The sequence below is a fragment of the Serinus canaria genome, chromosome 1 (genome assembly GCF_022539315.1).
Source record: "Serinus canaria isolate serCan28SL12 chromosome 1, serCan2020, whole genome shotgun sequence".
Classification (NCBI taxonomy): Eukaryota; Metazoa; Chordata; class Aves; order Passeriformes; family Fringillidae; genus Serinus; species Serinus canaria.
The window spans coordinates 29,000,842-29,027,262 of record NC_066313.1 but is presented as its reverse complement, the minus strand read 5'-3'; the positions used below and the strand labels follow the sequence as shown (position 1 = coordinate 29,027,262).

At 43.0% G+C, this 26,421-nt stretch overlaps 1 protein-coding gene across 1 annotated transcript in view; it reads left to right on the top strand.

Moving 5' to 3' along the window:
- Positions 1 to 18,480, top strand: part of LOC103812493 (ovostatin-like) — a 28,186-nt gene extending 9,706 nt beyond the window's left edge. The window contains exons 13-35 of the mRNA XM_009085565.4: positions 72 to 129; positions 1,140 to 1,285; positions 1,670 to 1,813; positions 2,445 to 2,615; positions 3,187 to 3,307; positions 4,368 to 4,461; positions 5,110 to 5,338; positions 5,546 to 5,672; positions 6,296 to 6,420; positions 7,067 to 7,118; positions 7,473 to 7,556; positions 8,538 to 8,714; positions 9,201 to 9,282; positions 10,170 to 10,326; positions 10,790 to 10,864; positions 12,155 to 12,320; positions 12,873 to 13,093; positions 14,177 to 14,392; positions 14,526 to 14,650; positions 14,845 to 14,935; positions 16,256 to 16,327; positions 16,893 to 16,995; positions 17,788 to 18,480. Coding sequence (XP_009083813.3) covers positions 72 to 129; positions 1,140 to 1,285; positions 1,670 to 1,813; positions 2,445 to 2,615; positions 3,187 to 3,307; positions 4,368 to 4,461; positions 5,110 to 5,338; positions 5,546 to 5,672; positions 6,296 to 6,420; positions 7,067 to 7,118; positions 7,473 to 7,556; positions 8,538 to 8,714; positions 9,201 to 9,282; positions 10,170 to 10,326; positions 10,790 to 10,864; positions 12,155 to 12,320; positions 12,873 to 13,093; positions 14,177 to 14,392; positions 14,526 to 14,650; positions 14,845 to 14,935; positions 16,256 to 16,327; positions 16,893 to 16,995; positions 17,788 to 17,840 — 2,889 coding nt within the window. The 3' untranslated portion in view covers positions 17,841 to 18,480. The remainder of the gene's footprint in view (positions 1 to 71; positions 130 to 1,139; positions 1,286 to 1,669; positions 1,814 to 2,444; positions 2,616 to 3,186; positions 3,308 to 4,367; positions 4,462 to 5,109; positions 5,339 to 5,545; positions 5,673 to 6,295; positions 6,421 to 7,066; positions 7,119 to 7,472; positions 7,557 to 8,537; positions 8,715 to 9,200; positions 9,283 to 10,169; positions 10,327 to 10,789; positions 10,865 to 12,154; positions 12,321 to 12,872; positions 13,094 to 14,176; positions 14,393 to 14,525; positions 14,651 to 14,844; positions 14,936 to 16,255; positions 16,328 to 16,892; positions 16,996 to 17,787) is intronic.
- The last annotated feature ends 7,941 nt before the right edge of the window (positions 18,481 to 26,421 follow it).

Here is a 26,421-nt window from a genome sequence, read left to right as displayed (position 1 = left end):
AAATCAGTGATTTCATGGTAGAAGGGAGAAGGTGCTTTTGATCCCCTTTAATGAGATTTTTCTATGCCCAGGTGATGACACAAGGAAAAATTACTCTCAGTGGCCAGAAGCAAGTCAGCATTTCTGGTGGTAAGCTCCAGACCATATTACTACTCGTACTTCAGAGCGCAGTAAGTTTTGCAAGTGATGAAAGCAGAGAACTGTGGCTAAATCAAGTACTAGTCCCTAAATCCCATGACCTGTTACTGCTCACACGATCATTTTCTTTTGCTGCAGCATCTAGCCAACTTCCCATATCATAATCAATTTTATCTTGTTAATAGAAACATATTTTGTTGTGATCAAACATATGGAATGCAACCTTCATATGCTTTATTGTAGTATTTTATAATGCCAAGGAGTATTTATGGTCTCTATGTGACATCCTAGTCTTCACCAAATAGAATAATAAAACATTTTAAAGTTTGGAATAATAGGTGTCCCATTTGAAAGGGATATTTAGTAGTCAACTCTTGAAATTCATTGCCCTTTCAGAAGTCTCCAAATACCCACAAATGACAGCGATCCTAACCTTCATTCTTTCATTGTTAAAAATCAGTTTTCTTGCACAACCTGGTCTATTTGCACACTTCAGGAGGTGGCTTAAGTAAGCCTTTTTCCCTATATAGGACTGACTTCATGTTTACCACCTTTAGTCTTAAGCTTAATTCCCTTTCCAGGTACTTGTGGTTTTCATCCATGTAGAGAAGAATTTCTTATTTCTTAGTGTTAAGAGAACTCTCCTTTAACTCAGGATATTGCTTTATTTCCTCTGGTGCCGAAGGTTCTAGTTTTGAGACCTGAAGGCAATGTTGCACTCTTCTCATAGCAGTTGTGCACAGATTTCCATGTTTAACTTCTTCCCAGAGTAGACTTCTCTCTGCAAAGCACCCTGGTCTCAGCATCCTCCAGTTTGTGTCTCTTATCTTGCTGATGGGAGCTGCCCCTCAGCCACTGAGAGATGTCTTCCAATGTCCAATTCCCTGGGTTTTAAAGGTGTTTATAGGTTATGAATAAATATGTAGTCCTTCCACCAAAGCTGAGGTTTGTCTAAGCTCTTTTGCTGGCTTGTCCTTCCCTGATCCATGTTCCTTCCACAGCTTCCAGAGGTACATTCTCCATCACACTGGCTGTCACTGAGAAGCTGGCCCCCAGTGCCAGATTGCTGCTCTACACAGTGCATCCTCATGGAGAGATAGTGGCTGACAGCTCCAGGATACACAGTGACATATGCTTCAAAAACAAGGTGGAAACCTTTGCTTTCTTATTAAGGGATTTATTGGGGTTTGCTGAAAAATGGTTGGGAAATGATCTCATGAAGAGCCCTGCGCTGGGCATGGCATTTAGGAATGGAAAAGGTGCAGGTATGTCTGGGATCATGAGAAGCCGTCCCTGGAATTGGCACCTATGGTTCAGGCTCAGACAAAACTCTCCCCACGATGGAGAGAGAAGGGTGCCTGGCTGGGGGGAGGTTGTGTGAATTTTTACAGGCTGATCCAGACGGGCCATCTAGCGGTAGGAGCTTTGTCCTACAGAGATCAGTGAGCGCTGGTGAAAGGGGATTTGGATCTCTGTGCCAAACCGATTCACCTCATTTCCGTGGGCTCGTCTTGGATTTGCTGATTTCCAGGTCCAGCTCAAGTTCTCTGAGAAGCAGGGTCTCCCAGGCTCTAAAGTTGGGCTCCACCTGGAAGCTGCTGCCAACTCCTTCTGTGCCCTGCGAGCAATTCAGAGCGTCCTTCTTCAGTCTGGGCAAGAGTTATCTGCTGAGAGTGTGAGTCACATCCCCAGCCATGTGTTCTTTTGAGCTAGGAACAGCCCAGCTCCCACCTGTGATGTCTCTGCTGCTGACCGTGTTTTTATTTTTCCCTTGGAAACAGACACCTGTGATTAAAGGAAGGGCTAAGGCAATTGTATGCTTTAAAGACAGAAATTGATAGCACAGCACTGCTTTTGGGAAGCATGGCAGTGTAACATATCCCAAAAATATGCCTTATGTAAATCCTTGACAGCACATTTCCTCATTGTGGAATGATCATGTCGAAATTGCATTTTTCCTTAATTTTTACATAATTGCCCAATTCATATTGCTCAGAGAGGCCTTGGGCCCAGAGCAAGAGCTGTAGGTGACAGCTAGTGTCGTGTAACACTCATCTCCTCTTTGCTTAACTCAAGAGTGTGTCTCCATGCTTTCTGCTCAAGGTCACTCCACAAAACCATTGTAGCCCAGAAGGAGGAGGGAACAGCTCAGTCCAAATTGCTTGTTCCTCTCTAGGTAGGCATCACTAGTTAAGCCCACTGAAGTCTACAGGATTGCTCAGGGACCGCCATAAGTTTTGAATATCTGTGATTTTGCAGCTGCCTGAGACCTTCCTTGTGCTTAAACTACTCATTCTCACCTCCAGGTGTACTATCAGCTTCACAGGGGTGATTTATATGGCTATTACTACAATGGGCTCAACCTGGAGGATGACAGGCCACAGGAGTGTACCCCATCCAAAACCATCTTTTCTGATGGCTTGTACTTTGAACCTGTGAATGTCAGCCGTGATGGAGATGTCTACAGGATTTTCAGGGTATGTGATCTGGGTGAGAGGCTCTTTAAGTGGGAAGGAGTCCAGAGGAATTCATCAGCATTAGCATTCAGCTTTCTCAGGTGGTGGTTCTTACTGCTGAGAGAAGGCAGCTGATGCCTGAAACTGCCTAAAGCCTGCAATCACCCCATTTCTGCCTTTTTTTTCCTCATCACCGACTCAGGAGCTCTGAAAATCACTGCTAGGAAATCACTGGGCTGGTGCCCACGTTTCAGTGGACAATACCTAAGCAGGAGCATAGCCTTGGCTCATGACTCCAGGCATTTCCTGCAGGGATCTGTGTCTGTGATGCAGGCCACTTGTTCCTGGTGCACTGGACTCCTCTGGCCCTGTACCCTGAGACATAAGGCCAGCATGGGACTCATCATCACTGCTCTTTGCAGAACACGAGGTGTCACTGCTCCATAAGAAACACACAGAGCTGAGACATTCAAGGCTGAAAGAACGGGATGAACTGGGAGGAGGGAGGGGAGGAATGAGGAATGATAATCAGTGATGTGCACTGGCAGCTAGTGAATGCCCTGAGTGATTTGATAGATTCTTTCACGTTTAGGATATGGGTCTGAAAGTGTTCACCAACTCTGTGCTACGGAAACCAGTTCTGTGCAATGAAGAGAGGTCAGAAACAGAAAATTACCCTGCTCACTATCATGATGCCAATCTCAAGGCCTCAGGTAAAAGAAGGTTCATTCTGGATCTCCACTCTCACTCTGTCTGGTCCCTAAAACGGTTGCCTGTATAAAATACCAGCTAGTGTAATGAGGGGTTTTGGGAAATAGGCCTGTGTGTCCCAGTTTGCATCCTATAATCTCCTTCTGGCAGTCCTGGCAGTAGAATCAATTTTGTTTCAGGTGCAGGTGCATAGAGAAAAAAACAGGGAATGCTGTGGTGCTACTTCTTTTATAAACTGATACTGGCTTTTCAGGGGTTTTCAGGTCAGAATCTTTCATCAAATCATAATTCAGTTAAATATTTAAAAGTCAAGACTTCACACAGCCTGTGGCACACTAAGCACATAGTCTCCAAGGCCTTTGTAGATCAGCAAAAGTTATGATTCTCTCTCCATCAAGTCAGATTGATCAGCAAAAGAGCAAAAGTAGCAGTCATAAGTTGCCACCAAGGAAAGTGTTACTCAACATTAGGAAAAAGTTCTTCCTGATGAGAGTTGTAGAACACTAGAAGGGGATCTCCAGGAGGTTTTGGAATCTCCATCACTGCTGGTTTTCAAAACTGAGCTGCACAAGAAGCAACCTGATCTGACTTTGAAGTTAGTCCTACTTCAAGAAGTTGGACTAGAGAATTACAGGGGTTGCTCCCAACCTAGATTTTTTTTTTTAATGATCCTGTGATTCTAAGTCATTGTAAAGCATTTTTAAGCCTTGATGACAATACTGGCTGCTGGTGCCCATTTGCAAATCAAAGAGAGCAAGTTGTAGAGAATGGGGAACACACTTTTTACCGAATGGCAAGACCTTTCACTATGAAATGAAGTGAAATGCCTTGTAAAATAGCTAATATTTCCAGTATTTTCCCATGGGAAAAGAGAATAGATAAGGAATTGTTTCTTCACATATCTCTTAGAATTTTCCTGTTATGTGGGGCGTGGGAAGTCCAGGAATGTTCAAACAGGATACTTAGTGTTCATTTGTGGTGGTGAAGCGTGTCTGACAGAAGTTCAGATTCTTCTCCCATGATGTCTCCAGTACTATCCTTTAATCACATCCCCACTCCTAGGTGAAATGGCTATTGCTGCAGGTGGTGATGGTGGTTTCAGCACTGTTCGGAAATACTTCCCTGAGACCTGGATTTGGGAGCTGGTAAACACAGAGTAAGTATGTTTATCTTCGCTTCTTTCTTCATTTTTGAGTTGATTCATTTAGCTAAAATGGGCTCTGGGAAAGAACCCTGGAACATATGTTTGCTTTGTAGATGTGGGTCTACTTTTCCCATCTTGATCAATGACAATTACAGACAAATATTCTGTCTCCTGTCTTTCTGGTGGGGAGAAATAAGTAGGGGCTAAGAGTGAGATAAAGTATTTTTTAAGGAGAGAGAAGGATCTTGTTATTTTTCATCCAATTTTTAATTCAGCAGCAAAAAGCTCAGTTTATTTATTTTCTTTCAGGCTATCACATCATCTTCAATTATAATATTTCCATTTTAACTATGCCTTCAGATGCTGTTCTGGAACATTAATCTAAATTTATTGATTCTAATCTGTCTAGTTGGGCATTCTGGTTTTTCAGCAGTTGGTATTTCTAAATTTAAAAAGTTGAGTATTTGAGTGCTTTAACTCATAGTTAACCAGCACCTTTACTTCAAGCATTATAGCTTTTTTTTTTAAATATATGGAAAGGTATCTTGTAGAAAGTGAGATGAAAACAGAAGTTCTAACTCAAGCAGAAAGCCTATTTTATAATTTGTCTTGAAAAAATTTTAAGATCATTTCTTATTCTGTGTTTCTTATTCTCTTCAGTTCCAGAGGAGAGGTGGATGTCTCTTATACCATTCCTGACAGCATCACAGAATGGAAAGCCAGTGCTTTCTGCGTGCAGGATGATGCTGGGTTTGGCATCTCCTCCCCTGTTTCCATGACAGCATTCCAACCATTCTTTGTGGACCTCACCCTGCCATACTCTGTCACTCGAGGGGAAAAATTTAATTTAATAGCTAATGTCTTCAACTACCTCAGCAAGTGTGTCCAGGTATACAAGTTCCCTTCTGCTTCCGATGATGTTTGCTTATTTCCCAGAGATCTTTTTGCTCTTGAAGGAGGAACCTCAGCGAGGCTGTGGGTCCTGTGCTGTGCTAAACACAATAAATACTAATGCAGCAGCCTCCTTTGGTCTGCAGCCTGATTTTAAGGTCATTCTCTTTCATTTGTAATCTTGCTCCTTTTTTCTTTGTCCCAGATCAGTGCCAAACTGGCACAGTCAAGTGACTATGAGGCAGAGATCCTTTCATCAGGAGGCAACACAGCAACAGTGTGTGCCAATGAAAGAAAAACATATATTTGGGCTGTTAGCCCCCAAAAACTGGGTAAGTTTGTCTTTTTGTCACCTTGATATATCCCCGTTGGATCTTTCTGCTCCCACCCTTCAGGGCAGCATCAATAATCCACAAGAAGGCATTTCTGAACAGCTCCATTAATTGATAATAAATTTGCTAATAATTTTGGGCTGGATTCTCAATGGGCAATAAGGACACTGCTCCTTCCCAGTTTTGTAGCTGTGTTAATCCACACTGCCTTCAAGTCCACATTGTCTTTTTTTTTTTATGTAGTTGCTAATTACTTGCATGTGTAAGTGATCCAAAAGCTGAAATATGAATAAAGGCAGAAGAGCTATAATTAAACTATTGCAACACTGCCCTAGGCCAGAGAAAACTCAGTACAAGGCTAAGAAGAGGTGGAAATTGGTAGTGAATGTCTGGTTTTTGGCCAGGATGACCCCTCTTTCATTCCTCATCCCAGGGCCCCAGGCAAGCACTCGTTTCCACTAACAAACTGGTATGGAATCTTGATGACATTTGTTTTACTGAGCTGTCTTTAGAGAAAATACATTTCTCAGCAGTTCATCAGCCTAGAAGAGGCAGTCAAAGCCAGGGGTAGTTGTAGACATTGAAGATAACTTCATTTTCTTGGCTGGTGGGTGTCTTTCCAGGTGAGGTGAAATTTGTGATTACTGCTGAGGCCAAAAAATTGAACACCAGAGGTCCTGGAAACAGCACATCTCCAGAAGAGAACACCATTTACAGGGACACCTTGTTTCAAACCCTACTTGTTGAGGTATGGCTGGAAATCTGCAGGTGCTTTCTGCCTGGTGGAAACTGGAATTCCACCAGGGGCCGAGGGTTAGAAGCTGTTAGGAGGGAGGGAGGGAGTGCAGTACAGTGAGGTGGGAGTAGAGTACCTGAGTACAGTAGGCTTCTCCATATCAAAATAAGAGTGAAAATCATGGTGGCCACTGCATCCACTGTCCTTCTCCCACTGGCTCCTTCTTCGGACCCTGAGCACATGTCCTGACAGCCCATGGTGCCAGAAAGGAGGAGATTCCATACCTTACTTTTAAGCACCTTTAGCACATGGCTTGAATACTAGGGAGGAGGGTGGAGGAAAGATAGAAGAGGAAAAGGATTTATCTTGACCATCATAAAGCAGCAGCTGCATAGGATTAATTGGACAGAGGCTAGAAATACCTATTTTTTTTAACCCGTTTTTGGAGTAGGAAGGTGCTCTGGAAAGGATCTTGGGCAAGAGAGGGAGCCATGGACCAAGAGATATTCTAGAGGAGCTAGGGTAGGACTGGGTACAAGGTGTGCATGGTCTGGATAGCCATATTCACATACTGTCTTGCACTGCTGAATGCCATGGTTTCATGGTGATGCTCTGCACTTTTCTTTCTCTTCCTGACCACTTCACTGCAATCAAACAGCCTGAAGGTATTAAAAAGGAGTTGACTCAGAGCTCCCTCGTCTGTGCAAAAGGTAAGGCAAGTTCATTCATTCATTCATTCATTCATTCATTCATTCATTCATTCATTCATTCATTCATTCATTCATTCCAGGCAGTTAAGTGGAACTGCTTCACTGTCTTGTTCATCTTGTCCTACAAAGCCTGAGACCCTTCCAGGGGAGGAAAAGATACATTCATGTTGTCCTAGGGTGACTAGGACACAGGGTCAGAGTGCTAGGCTGAAATTCAGAATTTTTATATAATTTCGGCCCATTGGGCAAGCCTCTGTGGCATTTTCCTTGCCCAGACTGAGGACTATAACAGTCAAGACTTCTGTAAAAACCCCCATAATTTTAACAATTCTACTTTTCACATTTTCTCATCAGGCGAAATGATTTCTGAACAAGTGTCTCTCAGCTTGCCAAGAAACCTAGTGCAGGGATCAGCCCGAGCTTATTTTTCTGTCATTGGTAAGTTTAGTACTTAAACTGAATGCAAAATGGTGTTTCTCTTGTGCTGCACCAAGTGCCGTCATGTATTCACACACAAACCTTATGTAAAGTTGAAGAAATAATTATTCCTGATTTTAGAAGGTAAGTTTTCTACTTTGCAAAATGGCAGTGGGAGGCAAAATTTGCTCACAATTCTCTCATATCAAGAAGGGACAAAGTGGTCCAATAATTTCCATTTATATTGCATTTCAGATTATACTGCATTAGCATATCCAGTTCAGTGTAGTAAAACAGCTGATTCAGATGAAAAGTAGCATAAGGCAGACTTCCTTGAAAAAAATTATCTCAATTTCTTGGAAAGAAATCTACAGAACTTTGCTGACTGCATAATTTCAAATTTATCACTTTGCGTAATGAAAAACATTTGTAAGTCAATAAGTTCCCATAGAATAAAAGTTTCAGGTCCCAATCAACTCTACTAATCTGAAAGTCATTCGTAAGGCTTGAGGGTTCTCTTCAGTGAAAGTTTTTTGAGGTTCTGAACTCAGATTGTTTTCTAAACACAGCTGGTTTGGGTGCTGTGTCTGTGTGAGGTGTGCTGATGCTGTGCAGTTACAGCCTCTGCAGCCTGTCAGCATCCTACCCCACACAACTTGTTCACAAGTACATGCAAAAACAGGAGGCAGGTTGTAAAGGGCAGGGAAACCTAACCCTTCCAAGGATTCACAGCTGTTTCTCAGAAGCCATGCCAGCCAGTATTGGTGCTCATTTTTTTCTGTCAAATTCTCAGTTTCTCCCAGGTGTCCATCATCCAGATAAGAAATGAAAAATGGGAACAGTTTGGCACTTTTCTTCTATGGTGTGTCTTTGGTTACTGTGATCATTCTAAATAAGTCATTGCCTATGGGTTCATAATAAGAAAGTACAGAGTAATGTATAATGCTATGTAATAAAATCATGTCTGAACTAGGCTGACTTCTTACATTTTTCACTCTTCAGGAGACATTTTGGGCACAGCCCTGCGGAACATAGACAACCTGCTCCATATGCCTTATGGCTGTGGAGAGCAGAACATGGCCTTGTTCACACCCAACATCTATGCCCTGGATTATCTGAATAAGACTGGGCAGCTGACTGAAGAGATTAGAGTCAGGGGTACTGGTTATTTATCCACAGGTAAGAGGTTTTCTCATTCTTCCATCTTCTTCCCCAGGGAAATGCTCACAGGACCAAGCCTGACAGAGTTTAAGAAGCATTTGGGCAATGCTGTCAGGCAGATGGTGTGATTTTAGGGGTTCTTTGCATGGTTAAGAGGCGGACTTGATGACCATTGTTGGTCCCTTCCAACTCAGAATAAACTGTGATTCTGTGATCTAATATTGTGATTTTTTGCCTTGAACTCTTCAGCCCTACATGGTGAGCACTGATCTCTGAATTCCAGTACCAAAATAATTGCACAGGAGCAGGCAAAGAGAGCACCCCAAAAGCAATGGGTCATTTTTCCAGGAGCAAAAGCAGCTGGAATTCATAGTGGCTGGCATTATTCGCCAGACATACATTACCTGATACTAAATCCAGAAGTCTCACTGCTTCAGTTGAACAAACAGCAGAACAAATCCTTTTCTGGGATTAGAAAATGTGTCTTCTTCATTGTGTTTTCAGGCTACCAGAAGCAGCTATCATACAAAAACAGGGATGGATCTTACAGCTCCTTTGGGTTACGAGATAGAGAAGGGAGTGTGTGGTAAGTGATGACATTTTCTGTTTCCCTAGCACAGGATCTTTAGGCTTTGAAAAAAGATCCCAGTACTCAGTGGTTCTTATTTTTTATAGACTAAATGAATATAGTTCAATTAATTTGAATCTCCTAATAAAGGAGAAATTAGTAACTGGAAAGTGGGCAACCAAAGGTTAGTATGATGGTTGGGAGCTGGAGTACATGTTAAACAGGAAATTAAAGGACCTGGGTTTGTTTAGCCTGTAGAAGAAGAAAATAATGGGAAACCTGGGTAAACTTTTCTGCTGCCCAGATGGGGACTGTGAAAATACAGTCAGACTCTTGTTGGAGCTGCACAGAGTGAAGACAAGAGTTTGTCCTTACTCAAGTTGCTACAGAGACAACTCCAGGTTGGTAGAAGGAATAAAAATTTTCCCCAGGAGAAGGCTGCAGCACTGAGATGAATGCCCAGAGAGGATGTGGATATGTCTATCTCTAGAGACTTTCACATGACTGGACAAAAGACTGAGCAGCCTGACACATCTTTGAAATTGGCCTTAGTTTAAGCAGGTGGTTGAAGAGGAGATTTCCAAAGATCCCTTCCAACCTGATTTGCTTCATAATTCAATTAACTAAGACTAGAAATTGCTAACATCAGTCACTAACCTGTGTTTATACTTTATCACTGCTCTAAAAGAATGGCTTCAGCACAGTAATGGAGACATACCAGGTCAATTTTTAGTATCAGGATTTTATGTATTTTATTTACTTAAAACTGAGGAAACATTTTCTTCTTTTACCTCAAACATTATGAAGTTCTTTTTACATCATTTTCTATGCACATCCTGTGCACTGGAAAATGTCCTTGGTCTTGTTCACACCCTGTCTGCCTTCTGTTTCTGGACCACCTGCAGGCTCACTGCCTTCGTGTACAAGTCCCTGGAGCAAGCCAAACGCTACATCTACATCGATGACAACGTCCAGTCCCAAACTTTGATCTGGCTGGCAAGCAAGCAGAAGTCAGATGGCTGCTTTGAAAATGCTGGATCACATTTCAACAATGCTTTGAAGGTAACTGAGATAAGTATAGCCACAAACTTCCAGTCCTGCTGTCTGAATTTATTTGGACAAGACACAAATTTACTCTTCATCACAGCCTTACTCTTCTTGGTAGTGTTATCTCGTGTCTCTCCTACACAAGCAGGGCATGATTCTTATGTGTGCTCTTGATGAAGAGGTAAAAACAAGTAGAACTTTCTAAGTCTCAGGTTTTATTTTCCACCACTGCATTTTGTGCTCAGCCACAAGCTATTGTCTGCTTTATTACACACACACACATGAAAGCCAAGAAGATGCAGGCAATTACTTTGGCTTTATCCTCTGTGAACTTGATCTTTCTTGTTCCTGTGCACACAGGGAGACAGAAATTACTGCTGATCTCAAATCTAACTGATATATGAACCATGAATTAATTAATATGTTGTTTATTTCTAGTACATTCGTCCTAACCAGTTCTTTTCTTGTTTTTTGTCAGGGTGGAGAAGAAGCTGAATATTCCCTCACAGCCTATGTTGTGGCATCCTTGCTGGAGGCTGGACACTCTGCTGCAGTAGGTTTTTGGTGCTGTTAGCCCAGTCAGCCATTTGTCAAACTGCCCAAGTCACAGTCCTCACATCAGCTTTCCTTTACATCGAGGAACTCCAATATTGTTTGTAGGACAGTAGTTGATTTCAGACAGTTGTTTTCAGAACCCTGCAGCCTCCTGCAAGTATTTAATGAGTGTTACAATTCAGCCCCATATCCAGTGCCTATGGATTCACTTGAAACACCCCCTGAGGAATCCAGGTGTTTTAGACAATGGTAGTCTAAGGAGGTGCAAAATCCAGACTGAATTTGCCCACTCCATCTAAAATCCACTTTGGAGTTTTCTCTGAATTTGCCCAGTCCAAAGTTTAAGCTATCCAAATCTTCAATCTACAAACTCACTTTGCACATTTGGTTCCAATGCCCATTTCCCTGTGGAAATCTTAATAATGGAAGGAAACTCTGAGCTCCTGGTTGTAGTCCTAGGCATTGGGAAATGAGAGCTAAGTTCTGTTCTCTGTAATATATCTCCTGCATATCCTTGTGACCTTGGTTTTATGCCAGCTTTGTTCTTTATGTAATGTGGAGGAGGAGAATTGTTCCAAATCTGACAAACACGTTCTGGATGTGTGATTTTTTTGAACAACCCTCACACACTGTTGTGTCAGCCATCATCAAGGTACATGAGACCAACAGGATGAAAACACTATGCAGAATCAAACAGTTCTATAGCAACATGAATTTAGTTTCCAATATCTCTGTAAGCAGCTCCAAAACCCAGTGCCACATGTTTAAGTGAAATTGCAGAGACCTGACATGGTTAGTAGTGTGCTGGTGATGTCTGAGAGGAAGAAGAGTTCACAGAGGTAGTCAATAAGGCTAAAAGGTCTGAAGAGTTACCTTGGTAGCTATATCTAGCAAACAAGCAATATCCATTTGAGAGAGCCTCCTTAATCATGAGGTCTCAGTGCACTTTACATAGTTCTGTAAAAATGATCCACATTTTATTGCTAAAGCAACCAAGGGACAATGGTTTCTCTTTAATAGGCTCATCTCATGAGTCAGGAAGAGAAACAGTGCTCTCTTATTTTGGCCATGCTGCCTCTAAATAAATTTAGAAAGCAGGCAGCATGACTGGAAAGGCATTTTTTTACAGGATACACTCTCTAGGTCCTTAAACATGCCATAGATCATGTATATTTCTAGCATGAAGAGTCAGAGATTGCAGCTTAAGCAATGATGGAGGTATTTAGAAAGTATTGTGTGGAGACACAAATCCAAGTAGCTGACACCCCACTGTGTTTTGCATTACCAGCATCCCATCGTTCGGAGCGGCATGAACTGTTTGGAGACTGCATTTAACAGTGGGGTCCACAACCTGTACAACCAGGCCCTGCTTGCCTATGTCTATGGCTTAGCTGGCAGAGAGGAAAGACGCCAGTTCTTCCTTGAGCAGCTGGATGGGGTGGCTGTCAGGGCTGGTGAGTGCAGCATGGCCATGGCAGAGGCAGTGCAGCTGATGGAAGGGCCTGTTGGATCATGTGAGCTGTTCTGATGCACAGCTTTGTCAGGAATGCTCTCCCTTCCCTTGCCTTTCATGCCTGCTGTGCTACTGAATTTGTCTCTAGTTTTCCTGTCTGTCTCTTTTGGCTTCACAAAAGTTTGAGCTGCGGCCTGATCTATGAAATTTTGAAATCATTTAGGGGGAGAGAGAGAGTCCCCTGCATGTCTCAGCCCAAGGTACTGAAAGATTGTACCTAATTTTTCAATTAGTTTCCTCTTGTAATGCTGAACAAACCCACTTCCCTTGGCTATGTCATGTGCTCCTGTTTGCAACTACCTTAGCATCCTACTACCACATTGCTTTCCCTTCAATCCCCCTTTGTCTTATACAGCCTGCTTTTATTAATTCCCTTTCCATCCCTTCTGTTTTCTTTTCCATCGCAGAAGTACAACTAACCCAGTTCAGGACACCAAGATCTGATAAAACTTGTTTTTTCCATACTTTTTACACCCCACTCCTCTGTTTTCAGGTGGATCTGTTCACTGGCAGAGAGAAAACAAGCCAGCAGCAGAACGTTTCTTTGACTTCTACTCCCGTGCCCCTTCTGCTGAGATTGAAATGACCAGCTACGTGCTCCTGGCTCTGCTCAACAGAACCAAACTCACTCCAGAAGACTTATCTTACATTTCCCGTGTTGTGTACTGGCTTATCAAACAGCAGAACCCATATGGTGGCTTTTCCTCCAGCCAGGTAACAACTGGGTGTGGTAAAAGAAAGCATCTTGGAGCAGTACAGTCTGCAAGCTGAATCTTGAGAAAGGACAAGTCTTTCGGACTGCATATGGATTAGAGTAACACTGGATAACTGGTGCTTTCATGGGCTGCCTTGTCAAAGGCACACCATGATCTGCACAGCTTTACACATAATTTGGGTTTAAGCAGTGAGAATTTACCTGTCACTGCTGACACAACATTATCCCAGGTCTTGTGCAATTATTAAAATCTGTTGCTCCAGAAATGACAGAATCCAGAATGGGTCAGGCTGGAAGGAACCACAGGGAGTCATTTGATCCAACCTCCCTGCTCAAGCAGAGTCATCCTAGAGCACACAGCACAGGATTGTGTCCAGACAGCTCTTGAACATCTCCAGTGAGGGAGAGTCCACAACCTCTCTGGTCAGTCTGTCCCAGTGCTCAGTCACCTGCACAGTGAAGAAGTTCTTCCTCATGTTCAGGTGGAATTCCCTGTGCATCAGTTTCTGCTCATTGCCTCTTCTGCTCATTGCCTCTTCTTCTTGCTTAGCACCACCGAGAAAAACCTGGATCCATCCTCTGGGCACTCTCCCTTCAGATATTTGTGAGATCCCCTCTCAGTTGTCTCTTCTCAAGGCTGAGCAGGCCCAGTTCTGTCAGCCTTGTAAGAGATGATCCAATCCCTTAATCATTCTTGTCATGATGTTCCCCTGGACGTGCTCCAGGAGATAGCTCCCTGTCTCTGCTGTACTGAGGAGCCCAGACTGGACACAACACTCCAGATACACCTCCCTAGGGCTGAGTAGAGGGGCAGGATCAACCCCCTCCACCTGCTGCCAAAGCCCTTCCTAATGCACCACAGATGGTCTTACTGGTCATCAGAGCACACTGGTGGCTCAGGGACAGCTTTCTGTCCACCAGGATGAGTCCTACAAGAACTTGTGTCATGTTTCCTTGGCTCTTTGCAAAGCCCCCCTGCATTCACGAGTACTGACAAGGCATCAGGGAAACAGGAGCTGCACTAGCCTCACACACCATCTCACACCTGGGTATCTAACTGGGGATCATGTTATTCTTTTCAGGACACTGTGGTTGCTCTCCAAGCTTTAGCCCAGTACGGATATCTCACCTTCTCCAAAAAAAACCTTAATACAGTCCAAGTCCACTTCATGGAGACCCCGGGTAAGATTTTCCAGGTGAACGACAAGAACCGCTTCTTGCTGCAGCAGGCGTCCTTACCCACTCTTCCAGGGAGTTACAGCGTGGAGGTGAATGGCACTGGCTGTGTCTATCTGCAGGTAAGCCAGCTGGGAACTCTGCTGTGAACCACCCTCTGGGAACTGAGCAGGGGGCTCTCCATGCTTTATTCCTCTCCATATGCCATGTTCTCCTTTACGTCTGTGATCACCCCACGCTTTCTGTCTCTTTCAGACCACCCTGAGATACAACATCCATTTGCCAAAAAAAGCTGCAGGATTCTCTCTGTCCGTAAGGACAGCAAATGTGTCTTGCACAGGCAACTATCCACCAAAGTTTGACCTTGTCCTCTCTGCCAGGTAACTTCCTTTCACTGACCTACCCCCTTGCATTCACAGTTTGGTGAAGCATCCAAGAAAGGATCTAAGTACGTGCAGTTAACTTCTGCCCTGCAGCTGTAGGAAGAAAAACGGGATTACTGGGAGCTAAAAATGTCATTCTCTGGTCTCCTTTCCATTTGCAGACCAGACTAACAGAGCTTCTCTCATTTTAGTTACACAGGAAGCCGCAACGTCTCCAACATGGCTATTATTGATGTGAAAATGCTTTCAGGATTTGCTCCTGAAGAATCTTCCCTGAAAAAGGTAAAAAATGGGACGAATGTGAATGATAAGGTGTAAGAATGTAGGAAGTTGATAAACAGAGTCTCTGATTAGCAAATTTGAGCCCATAGGACTACTGCAAAGTCCCTGGGCATAGCCATCTCTCACATACTCTGGGCTTCAAATTTGTAGCTGGTTATGTGTTGAAGACAAATTGGTTAGGAGTTGCCAAATCCAGGAGATTAGCCCAGGAGAGCTAAGACTTCATATCCCCAGGTCCAACCAACAGCAAAGTTCAGTGTATATTCCCAATAAGCAGACATACACACTACACGTATATTCCATATATACATAATATATGTGCCACACAGATCAGCAGAGAGGAAAGAAGGCACTTCCACAAACACAGAGAGCACAAATGGCCTTATCCTCTTCCCTTTTGCTGCCTCACCAGAGTAAAATCTCATTTGTGGAAAAGAGAAATAAATAAATACATAAGCATGCACAAGCACATACATGCAAATACACAACGTACACAGACAAGCGTGTAGACCACCAACCTCTTCATGTGCAACTGGCCTCTTTTATCTCATTTTCCACCCTTTTTCCTTCCCACTGGATTTTATCCCTCTCTTTGTTACTTCTGGTTCTTCCCCTAAACACCCCATAAAAGCACTTTCTTGAGTCCCAGCATCCCATACTCAACCCCATGGTCTGTAGGCAGCCTTCCCCTTCAGTCTGCAAGGTGACCCCAGGATATTCTGCTGCTGACTCACCTGGTGGCTCTCACACTCTGCCTATGGGCTGGTCACAGCTCCAGTGGCTCTGCTCAGGTTGCTGGGGTTTCCCTGTTCTCCTTAGTGCCTGTGTGCATAAGTCTGTAGTCACAAATACTAGAAATGTAGATGCTAAATGCACAAATACTGAATGTAGAAATACTTCTGCCGTAGTTAAATTGCTTTAATTGGCATTTTGCATTATTGTCCCTTTGACAAGGGTTATTTCTTCCTCCACAGTACAGTTTAACAAACGACCAAAAAAAAAAAAAAAAGAAGGTCCTGTTTTGATCTTCCTCCTTTACTATTAATTAATTGTAAATTCGCTTTGAAATGAGAGAATCTGTAGGGTGATGATGAAAGTCACCAGTACCAAAGCTGGCTGGTGGAACTGTTCACCACTGTGACTGGTCTGCACGCATCAGGTTATAAAAACACCCAACCTGCATTTCTTTTTTTTGGCGACTAGATGGCGGGGTAGCATAAAAGGAGCACGGCAGCCACTCTAAAGGCATTTTGCTGTGGAATCTGAGTCTCCTTGGCAAGTCTCCCCTGCTAACATTGCTGTGCTTTGCCTTATTTAAAGCTTCCGTTCGAGAATTCCGTTGTGGATCGTGTAGACATCAAGAACAACCACATACTCTTCTACCTTCAGAAGGTAAGTTTGGGAGGTTTCCTTTCAGTTTAATAAAACTGGAAGTTTAAAACAGGCTCCCAGATGAAAGAAAAATCTTATTAATAGCATGTTAACAATGCCCAGGCCTTAAAGATGTAGAGGTAATTCACTGAATTCAGCGTCACAGGGGATAATGGAGACATTGTGATCAAAGTAATTAAAGGGAGAAAAGTAGGGAGAAGATTCTTAGGGGTACTGACAGTGATTTTAGCTGGGAAAAGGCAAGGAAAGAAACTAACAGCAATTTTCTATTACAGGATGAATGCTGTTGTGCTGAAAACCACAGTAACAGAGAATTAGGTTGGGCTAATTGGCAATGGAAATAGGAGGAGGAGAAAAAAAAAAAGAGCACACAATTTTAGCAGCAAAACATATTTAGCAACAGCTTTTAAACAATTATCTGATTCAACATCAAGTTCACAAACTGGAGGGAACGGTGGAATAGCACATTGTCACACAGTCTGATTCAGAAATTGATCTGCTCAACCTCAGCCTCAGGGACAGTTATTAAAAGTCCTGATGCATCTTCTTGTCTTGCCATTTCCAGGTCTCCCAGAAGGAAATCAGCTTCTCCTTTGGCGTGGAGCAAAGCCTGCCTGTGTCAGACATCAAACCAGTGCCTGTGCATATTTATGATTACTATGAAACAGGTGGGTGACCCAGCAGGCCTTGGTAAAACCTGTGACCAAGGAGGGACAAGGAGAGACCCACTTAGCAATTCTGCTGGTTTTGATTACTAGACTGCAAAGGTTTTGCAGAGCATAAACAGTTCCTGCCCTCCCGTGTTTACATTTCTTGCTTCATTTCAACATAAAGCAGATAAGAAAGTGATGCATGAGAGCCTCTTTCTTACAAAACACAGACAAAAAGACATGTGGTTCCACTTTCTTTCAACAGTTTGGACATGATGGGTAAAATCAATAACTCAAAGGCAGCAGTGTTCCTGACTTCCCTGAACTGCATTAGCTAATTTTTTTTACTTAACATCATCATTGTAGGCTGCAGCAAAAAGATCTTCCTTGGTGGAATTTATATACTTTAGTAGGAATGACAGTCCCACTTAACAAAAGAGAAGTTTAAGTAACTAGAACTGGAAAAATAGTGCCTGACCACCTTTCCTGAACTGATTCCTAGCAGATTAGCAGCAGCAGCAGTCAGAGAATTGACGCTGGAGTGCATTTTCTGCCGCCTGATCCACGTCCTGCATGGTGACAGCAGTGATGTGTCCTGGCAAACATGGTCAGAGTGCCCTGGTCTCTGACTGTGCAGCCCTGCAACTGGGTGCCTTGACAGCTGGGAGCCTACCACAGAATTTATCAAATGTCTTCTGTTTTGTAGCATCTGTAGCATTTGTAATGACAGATGCAGATAGACTGGGGTCAGAATGATTTCTTACTCTCATAAAATGCTCATACAATGTCTTCTTCCTTTCCTCTTTCCAGATGAATATGCCCTTTCAGAGTACAACACTCCCTGCTCCCCATCTTCCAACTGAAGTCAGATGTGTGCCAGAAGAGGCAATGATTCAGAAAATATCAGGCAAGCAGCTGTAGAACAAGAAGAGGATAAGAGACTTTTTTTCTGGGAGCACAATGAAAAACATGTAAAATAATGAGGAATAAGTGAATCCCAAATTGCTGTAGATCAGAATGACCCATTCTGGCCCACACTTCAAAAAGAACTGGGGTCAGTGTGGATTAGAAACTGCTTTAAATAAAATGCTTTTCCTGACAAGGGAGATACTGTGCAATTATTGACTCTGACCATCTTGTTTTGAAACTTCTGACATATTCCAGTGGGAGATTTGTGTAAAGGTACTCATTTGAAATGGGTGTCCTGGGCCATAGGTTCCTCTTAAGAAATCCTGATCTCGGAGAATAATGTACTGCTGCTGCTTCTGTAGTTTTCACTTGTTTTGATCTTTCCATTATCCTGAAGGAAAATTCTGAAGAAATTACTTTGATCTTCAGCTTTTTCAGCAATTGAACTGAATCACCCACAGATGACAGAAGTCTAATCACAAGAAGACAACTTTTGTGCAAGTTTTGCCTCTGTCTAGAAAGTAATGTTTTCTTCAGGGTAGCATCTCATATTTTACCACCCTTTGTAATAAAACATTCTGATTGGCAATGGTATTTGTCCCAGCCTCCCCTCCTTGGTCTGTCTAGAACTGGGTGAACACAGGAACCTCTGTGACAGGGGGAAGTCATGACAAAGACCCTCAGGCTCAGTGTAATCCCAGAAAGATGCCAGATCAATTTGTAAATTGTGGGAGAACATAAGTCTTGGTTTGGAAGGATCTGGAGAGGTCACCAGCTGCAGCCTCCTGTTCTAAGAACCACCCAACAGAAACTTACCAGCAGAAGGGTGTTCAGCTTGAGAGTGCCACTGGGGTCCAGCAAAAAAAAAAGCAGAATTCAGCAACATCAGGACCTAGGAAACCTTGGGAAGCAGTTAGAGAGTTGCTCTATACATGTGAGGAATTTGACATAAGAACCTAAGGCTGTTTGTGAATTTAGGTTCTGGTTGATGTGAGCTAAGTGCCTTAGCACCCTTGAGAGCCTGGCCCCATGCCCTGAGTCTCTCAGCTCTCTAAATGCCACCTGGCATGGGAAAGCATCAGGCACAGAGCAGCTTTTCATCTGCTAGCACTGTGCATGCAGGTGAGCCTGAGGGGGCACTTCCATGCACAAAACAACATTTATGATCACATGTGCCACTTATATTTCTCCCTATGACGTAAAGAAATATGGCAATGGAGTTCTCTGCTTTGTTTTTTTCTCTCTTTTTTTTTTCTTTTTTTTTTTTTAAGTTGCTTATAAGGTTGGTTTACTGAGAAACAAGAGTAGTTTCTTCCCTGACAATTCCGGTGGAATTTCTACCTTGTGAAGAAGATAATGACATTTTGGGGAAAAAAATGAAATTGTGAGGTGAGTGGCTTTCAAGTCTTTCAATTCTGCTCAAAACATTGAGTTTCTATCCCCAGCATTTCTCTTCCCATCAGAAGCCACCCCTGGGCACAACCTTTGACCCAAAAAGTCACACTGAAAGCAATGTTTTCATGTTTGCATGAGACCTGTGGTGACTTTTGCCACAGACAGACACATGCTGAGAAGTAAGTTATGACTCTGGAGATGTTAAGGGGCCGACTGACCCCAAAGTCCCCCCTGCTCTCCCATCCCTGTCAGCAAAAAAGATTGTGTGAGCTTCAAGAGGGGTCAGTCAGGCTACTTCAATCCACCTTCCTCAGCTGTGTAAACTCAGCCTGCTGCTAAACAAAAGCCTTTGTTTCATGCCCTTCCAGTGAATGGCCAACTGCAAGCCTGGTCAGAGGGAAACTGATATGAAATGCAGATGCTTTCAAAAGCACAGCATTTAAATTTTACTACAAATTTCCAAAACACTAGGCTGAGAGGGTGTGGATGGAATAATGCCAGCAGTACCTAGCAAAATCTGCATTTTACAGCCTTCTTTAACACTTTTAACTGCAGTGCAACTAGTGACCCAATTTTTTTTTTCTCATGGAGCTTGCATCATGTGACACTGCTGCTTCACAAATTCAGTTTGCTTAACCTCAGTGCAAGTCAGATGAAAAGACAATTGAAAGGAGCTTTAGAGTCTGACCTTATAGGACCATGTGAATCAATCAGAAAATGGTGAGGGCCATATCCCCTCTCCAAAAACACCAAATACATTTACACTCATTTTTATTTGATTGCTATAGTTGGAAAGATGCTCTAGAACTCTGAAATTACCATGAACCAATCTTCCCTTTGACTTTCAGTGTGCAGAAAGGTGCAGTTCCTACGGGACCCATCTGCTGTAGCCCATGACAATGCACCAGGACAGGCTCTGGAAGTTTTTCCCAGAGTTATAAGCTGCCAGGACTCTGGCACTGTTTTGTGTAACAGCAAAGCACTCGTGCTATGAGCGACTATAAGTGACAATTAGGCATGGATGTGATGCTCCAGTCACTCCCTCCTTTCCACACAGTGCTCTCCAGCAGACAGTTTTGCCTAGTGCTGGCCATTTATGGGTCAATAACAATAAAAAACCTAGCTCTTCAAAAGAGGACAATCAGGACTTTCTCTTATTCCCTGTTTGCCTGAGGCCATCATGTTTGCCCTGAGACAACTTGGAAACCTCAGCTGTTTAGGAAGATAATAAAAGTTTAAAAAGACTGACAAGTCTTCATCAAGGACACATCCTCCAGCTTGTTCTGTACAGTGCTCAGCAGTTCAATATAGAGCTGCAGAATATATTTTCACTGGAGACAAAGGAAAATTGGCCTTTATGTGAGGGGAATGAATCAAAAAACTTTTCAGGCATAAGGTCAGGGGTTGAAGGCACAAACAGGCTCTCCCTGGGGGGCATCCTTAAAGTAGTGCAATTAATATATCAGGTAACACAAGAGTATTGTTCTGCTGCCAAGCAGATAATAATAACAGATAAAGGGAGAGAAAGCTGCAGGCTCTGAATAGCATTTGCACGCCTTCCATAATGGGTCTGGAACAAGTTCAATTTCTGGGATGTCGTTGTGGAAAGAAAAATTCTTTGTAACAACAGAAAAAATGGATTTAGAAGCAAGATGTTGGTCAATGAAAAAAAGATCAAAGTACTCAAAGAGACTGAGCCTTCAACATTCAGTGTTATCAGCCAGTTGTGAGACACTCCTAACCCCAAGCTCCCTTTCCCACTCAAGTCCTAGCAGCATCATGCCTACACTGAAGACAGACTTCCAAGAAATGGGAAGAGGTAGTCCCTGCTCTAAAAGATGTAGGTCTTATGTCTTGTACTCATCTCCCATGAACTCTTTGTTCTGATAAATCATGTTACAGCTTTAAGTGAGATCCACTCTTCCTTTCTCAGAGCACTTGGATTAGACACATAGCATTTCCCCAGAAAATATGTCCAAGAAATTCCCTTTGGCCCATAAAGCTGCATCCAAAGACACAAGTAAAAACACTGCTCCTCTGTAGTGCTCTACTCACAGACCAACCTGCAGTTCAGACAGAGGATTCCAGTCCCTTATGTCAACAGTGCCTGAAACTGCAGGAAAATACTTTAGGGGTATGATTACCTCAGTAAAACTCTTGTAGGATCTGTAGGCTGATGGCTGAATTCCTAAGGGAAAGCAGAACTGTATGACCCTTCTCGAGTCAATCCAGAGAAGAAGGGCAACCAGCCAGGGAAGGCTGTTCCACTCTAAAGTGATGGAGGGAAGGAAAAGAAAAATAAGAGGGACTTAATGGAGCTTCAAACACCTACAAATCTGTCACTGCAATGCATTTATGAGTCATTTCTGCAGAAGGAAAATAAAAACCAGGCTTTCCATAAAGCAGAGAAAAGCCATTGCAATATGAAAGCCTCAGAGAGCTACATCTTTCTACATATGCCTGTCACAAGCTGTCACCTGAAATGAAAGCAAATGCTTCTACCTTCAGAGTGCAGGAGCTGCAGCTGTGAAGAGAGGATAGCTGTGCACAGCTGTGAAACAGAAACAAAGGGTTAGGGGTTTGATCAGAGGTGAAAAGGGCAGAGAATGATGTGGGCTTCCCTCAGAACTCGGGAAATGGCTGGCCTCAGGCACCTTTCTGGTAGCCAGAAAAGCCAAGGCGTGACAACATCATGTGCAGCTTGCATCAGCTCTTGGTACACAAGGTGATTTCTCAGTACCAGTCATGAGCTGATTGCAGGCATGGGAGGCTTAGGGGGGAAACATGCAGCCAGAATAGTTGTTCCACATTAACAAGTTACATTTTATGGATTACATGTCAAAAATTCCCCACTTGATCCTCATTGTTAAGTATTTTCTTTTCCCACTGTAATCAAAACCTGATTTATATTTGCAAGTGTGAAGAAAGAACTTACTAAGAACCAGAATTTTTTTTTGAGGGGGTTATTCAGATATTTTATTGGTGACCTCTTCACATTTGAACTGAACCCTTGATGCTGCCTGTAAAGACCACAAAGAAAGCAGGGCTGAAAAACTCTAGTTCCTGTCCATGCAAGGACAGTAAAACTGCAAAGCACTCCCAAAAGAAGTGCAGACTCTCTTACTAGCCTGTCTATAGCACTGCATTCATAGCTTAGCCTGAAAGCTGCCAGGTAATCTGTGTACAACTAGGAAAGATAATTTCATTAGTATATCCACTGGTATCCACCCTGAGGCTTGTGCAGGTGCAGTGACAGCAGTCAGATTCCAGCTTCACTCACCTTTCACTGGCATTTGTCACCAAAACTGCACAGCAAAGACAGGCTTAATACTTCAGCTCACAGTTATTCCTGCTCAGATCTCAGCCTCCACACATATGTGGAGAAAGGTCTCAGTTTTGAAAACAGGTTATGGATGACCCATCCACACTCAACAGAGTCACTGAAGCCTTGCAACTGACCTTCAACTACCTTCATCTTTTGCATGGCTGCCTTTTCCAGGCATCATAGACCACTGGAATAAACTGCACTACTCCCCACCACCACATTTTGTTGAAAAAAATTCCATCACTCATCAAAATCACTGCAAGCTGTGACTATTCCACTAGGGTTACACGTATTTTCTTCTATGACCTCACCATGCTTTCAGCTGCTAGAGGACTTTGCCAAGGCTCACACATCTTAGAACAATAAAAGAAATCTTGCATGCTTGACCCTATTGACCACGCAGAACTTTATCTGTACTGACCATGTTTCAGCATTGTTCCCCAAACACCTGGGCCAAGCCAAGCACTTCGACCTTTACCATGTCTAAACAAATCCTTACAATCTAATCTTCTAAAGGACAGTGTTATAGGAAGCAGAGTGGCCAAAATCACAGATTGGCTCAGTGCCTTTCAACTCATTTTTGTAGCTGTAATGACCAAGTTTCTTTGCATTGATCCTCTGAATGCAGCAATTAACCCCTTCACAGGAAAGCTGAGAGTGCCTACACCACAAATGTATGGATACAGATCTTGCAGACACATCCAAGCTGGCTTTAGACTGCATGAGTGAGAAGGGGTACTAGAAATATATCAAATGTTAGCAGCCACAAATGCATCAAAAACAGGAAAAACCATGGAGTTCCAGAGACTCTTGTAATTTCCTAAAAGCCATGTGATGATTCCCACAGGGAAGAAGTACAGCTCTTTTCAGTAATAGTGAAATTGCATAAGAAGAAACCACACAGAAAGACACAGAAATTACTGTGACTGAGCAGCCCTATATGAAAAAATTAGTTGCAGTCAAGTAGTATTACTTTAGTTTTTCTCAGCAAGACAGATTTTCTCTGTAAAGATAATCTTGTACTGGTTGAACATATCTAGTGCCTCAAATAAACCAAACCACAACCATAAAGGCAGAGTTTTTAGTGTCTAACTATGGCTGCAGCAGGACTGTTTCAGTGGCAGAAAGATATCTGTACCAAGCTGGTGAGACATTTTTTAACAAAGATAACTAAATCAAATTGAACTTAATCAAACAGCTCATTCTACTGTTGCCAAGGCTCCCTCTCATTGCTCCCCATCTACAAACACACAGATCTCTGTCTGTGTGTGTGCTACAGCTAAGCAAAACATCTGAGGTCTGAAGTTAAGGTAACACTCAAAGTTAGGATGGCAAAAACCTCCTTTTGAGTCAAGAATGCAAGATTATCTGTCTTAAGAAATATCTGAGATATTTCTCCAACACTGCCCAAAACCAGGAACCTCTTCCGGTACCTGAGGCTACAAGAAATATGGAGAGAGACTACTTAAAAGCCCACAGAATGACAGGACAAGGGGGAATGGATTCAAACTGAAAGAGGGCAGGTTTAGATTAGATATTAGCAAGAAATTCCTTACTGTGCACTTGGTGGGGCACTGGCACAGGCTGCCCAGAGAAGCTGTGGGTGCCCCATCCCTGGAAATGTTCAAGGCCAGGTTGGATGGGGCTTTGAGCAACCTGGCCTAGTGGAAGGTGTCCCTGCCCATGGCAGAGGGGTTGGAACTGGATGATCTTTAAGGTCCATTTCAACCCAAACCATCCCATGATTCTATGAAATACAGACCTGGTGATGAAGAACCATCTCTGTAACTTCCCCACAGAGCAATCCTCACAAGCTCCTCAAACACGTGCAGCTGAGTTAAAAAGAATGGGTAGGATTTGAAAAGCAAAGACATGCTGTCAGCAAATAATTACAATAAAAAATCATAGAAAACAAATGTCAATGCTTTCGTAAATATTTGCCCTGAAAACAACCTTTTTGCTGTATCCAGTGGAATGTTGTTTGATTCTCCTGTGAAAGACAAGTTATTATATGTCATAGCCAAGAAGATGGGATGACCTCAGTTTTCCTTTGTTGTAATAAGGTTACAGGTAGATTTTTTTTCACCCAGGGAACTTGTTTAGTTGCAAACCTATTAATTCAATAACTTCTCTATTACAGATCATTACAGGGTTTTGTTTGTTTATTTCCTTAGCAGATGCACCTTCTTCAATGTAATCAGTGGAGAAATTAGTGGAGAAATCCACTTATAAACTAGTGCAGTGAATTACCTGGATATAGGATGTGTAGGGAATCTTTGTCCTTAGTTTTGTTACTGTGCAGAAGGTACATGGGCACAGAAGCCATTGTGACTAGTGCCAGTTCTTGGAGACACAATAGTGCACTCTCTGACCAAAGCCACAATCCAGCCTCTATTTGGGGCAAAAACAACTTATTTGGGGCTTGTTACAACAGTAAGTTACACACAACTACCCTTCTCTACAACCTCTACAACCTTTGAATGTCACCTGACCCACTCAAGCCTCTGATTAAACATTCAAAAGTAGACTCAGAAAGCTTCTGGATTGTGATGATTATCAAATTGACCTGTTTGGAATGAATACTTAATTACATTGCAATAAATCTATAACTACTTGAAAAAGCCAAGAAAAGCAAGAACCTGCAATGTTGGTCATCTCCTTTCTCCACAGTGTCAGCTCAAGTTCAAGCCCTTGTCAGTGAATTTCTGTTCCTGGCAGCTCCAGGTATGGGCATCCCATTGCAGAGAAAATAAAGCCTGATCCTTTGGGAAGCTCCTTAACTGTGGAATCTGAAGAGATCCTCTGCAACAGAAATGGCAGTGAGGTGGGCTTTCAGAACAAAACCTCAGTCTGTTGTCCGTGTTCTAAACATCCACACTGTGCCACAGAGAGACCTCTGGGGACCCACCTGCTACTTCTGCTGTGTTCCATTTCCAAATGGTTTGAGACTTCCATGAAAAATTTGAAGGCATGAGGGAAAACATTTCATAGCCACCCTATGTGCCCTATTGAAGGAAGTTTCACAGACTAGCAAGAAACAAGAAGAGACAGTCATAAAACACATCAGGATATTAGAGAAAATCGTGCTCCCATACAGGAACTCTGCCCTTGGACCCATATCTCTCTGGCAGCAAGGCAGTCACCCAATCTTTCCCTCACTCCCGTTTTCCAGGAAGGATGCCAAAGACACTAGGGAGTTGCAATAACAGTTTAAAAAGGAAAGCAGGAGCTAAAAGAGGGACTTATTCACTGCTTCCATTGGCAGGCAGATGTCCAGCCACTCCTGAGAAGTGAGGCCTCAGTAAAGGCAGTGGTTGCTTCAGAATTCAAAAGCTGTTACCGCAAATTCTGTCCCTCCTCCTGCTTTCCCCCAGCTGTTATTGCTGAGCATGGTGTCCTATGGCAGGCACAGGACATCCCTCTGGCCTGCCTGGGTCATCTCTCCTGGCTGTGGCCCCTCACAGTGCCTTGCCCACCTGGCTTTTGCCTGGGAGGAGGGGGAGGTAGAAAGCCCTGACATTCTGCAAGCTCCCTTCAGCAACAGCTGAAGTGCTGGTGAGCTCTGAACTCTGTTCTAGCCTCAAATGCAAAGCACAGCAGGCTACTGTGGGGAGAGCTGACTTCATAACCTCATTGACAGACTGACCCAGTGCCCACATTAATGGAAAAAATTATTTACATTTATCAAATAACTGCTTTCCAGCATTGTTTTTCTTGTGGGGAGCAGCCCACCTGAGTGCTTTGTGTTCAGAGTACAAAAGAACAAAAGAACTTCCTTCTCCTTAAGAAAAAAACTCCATTAGCTTCCACACAGG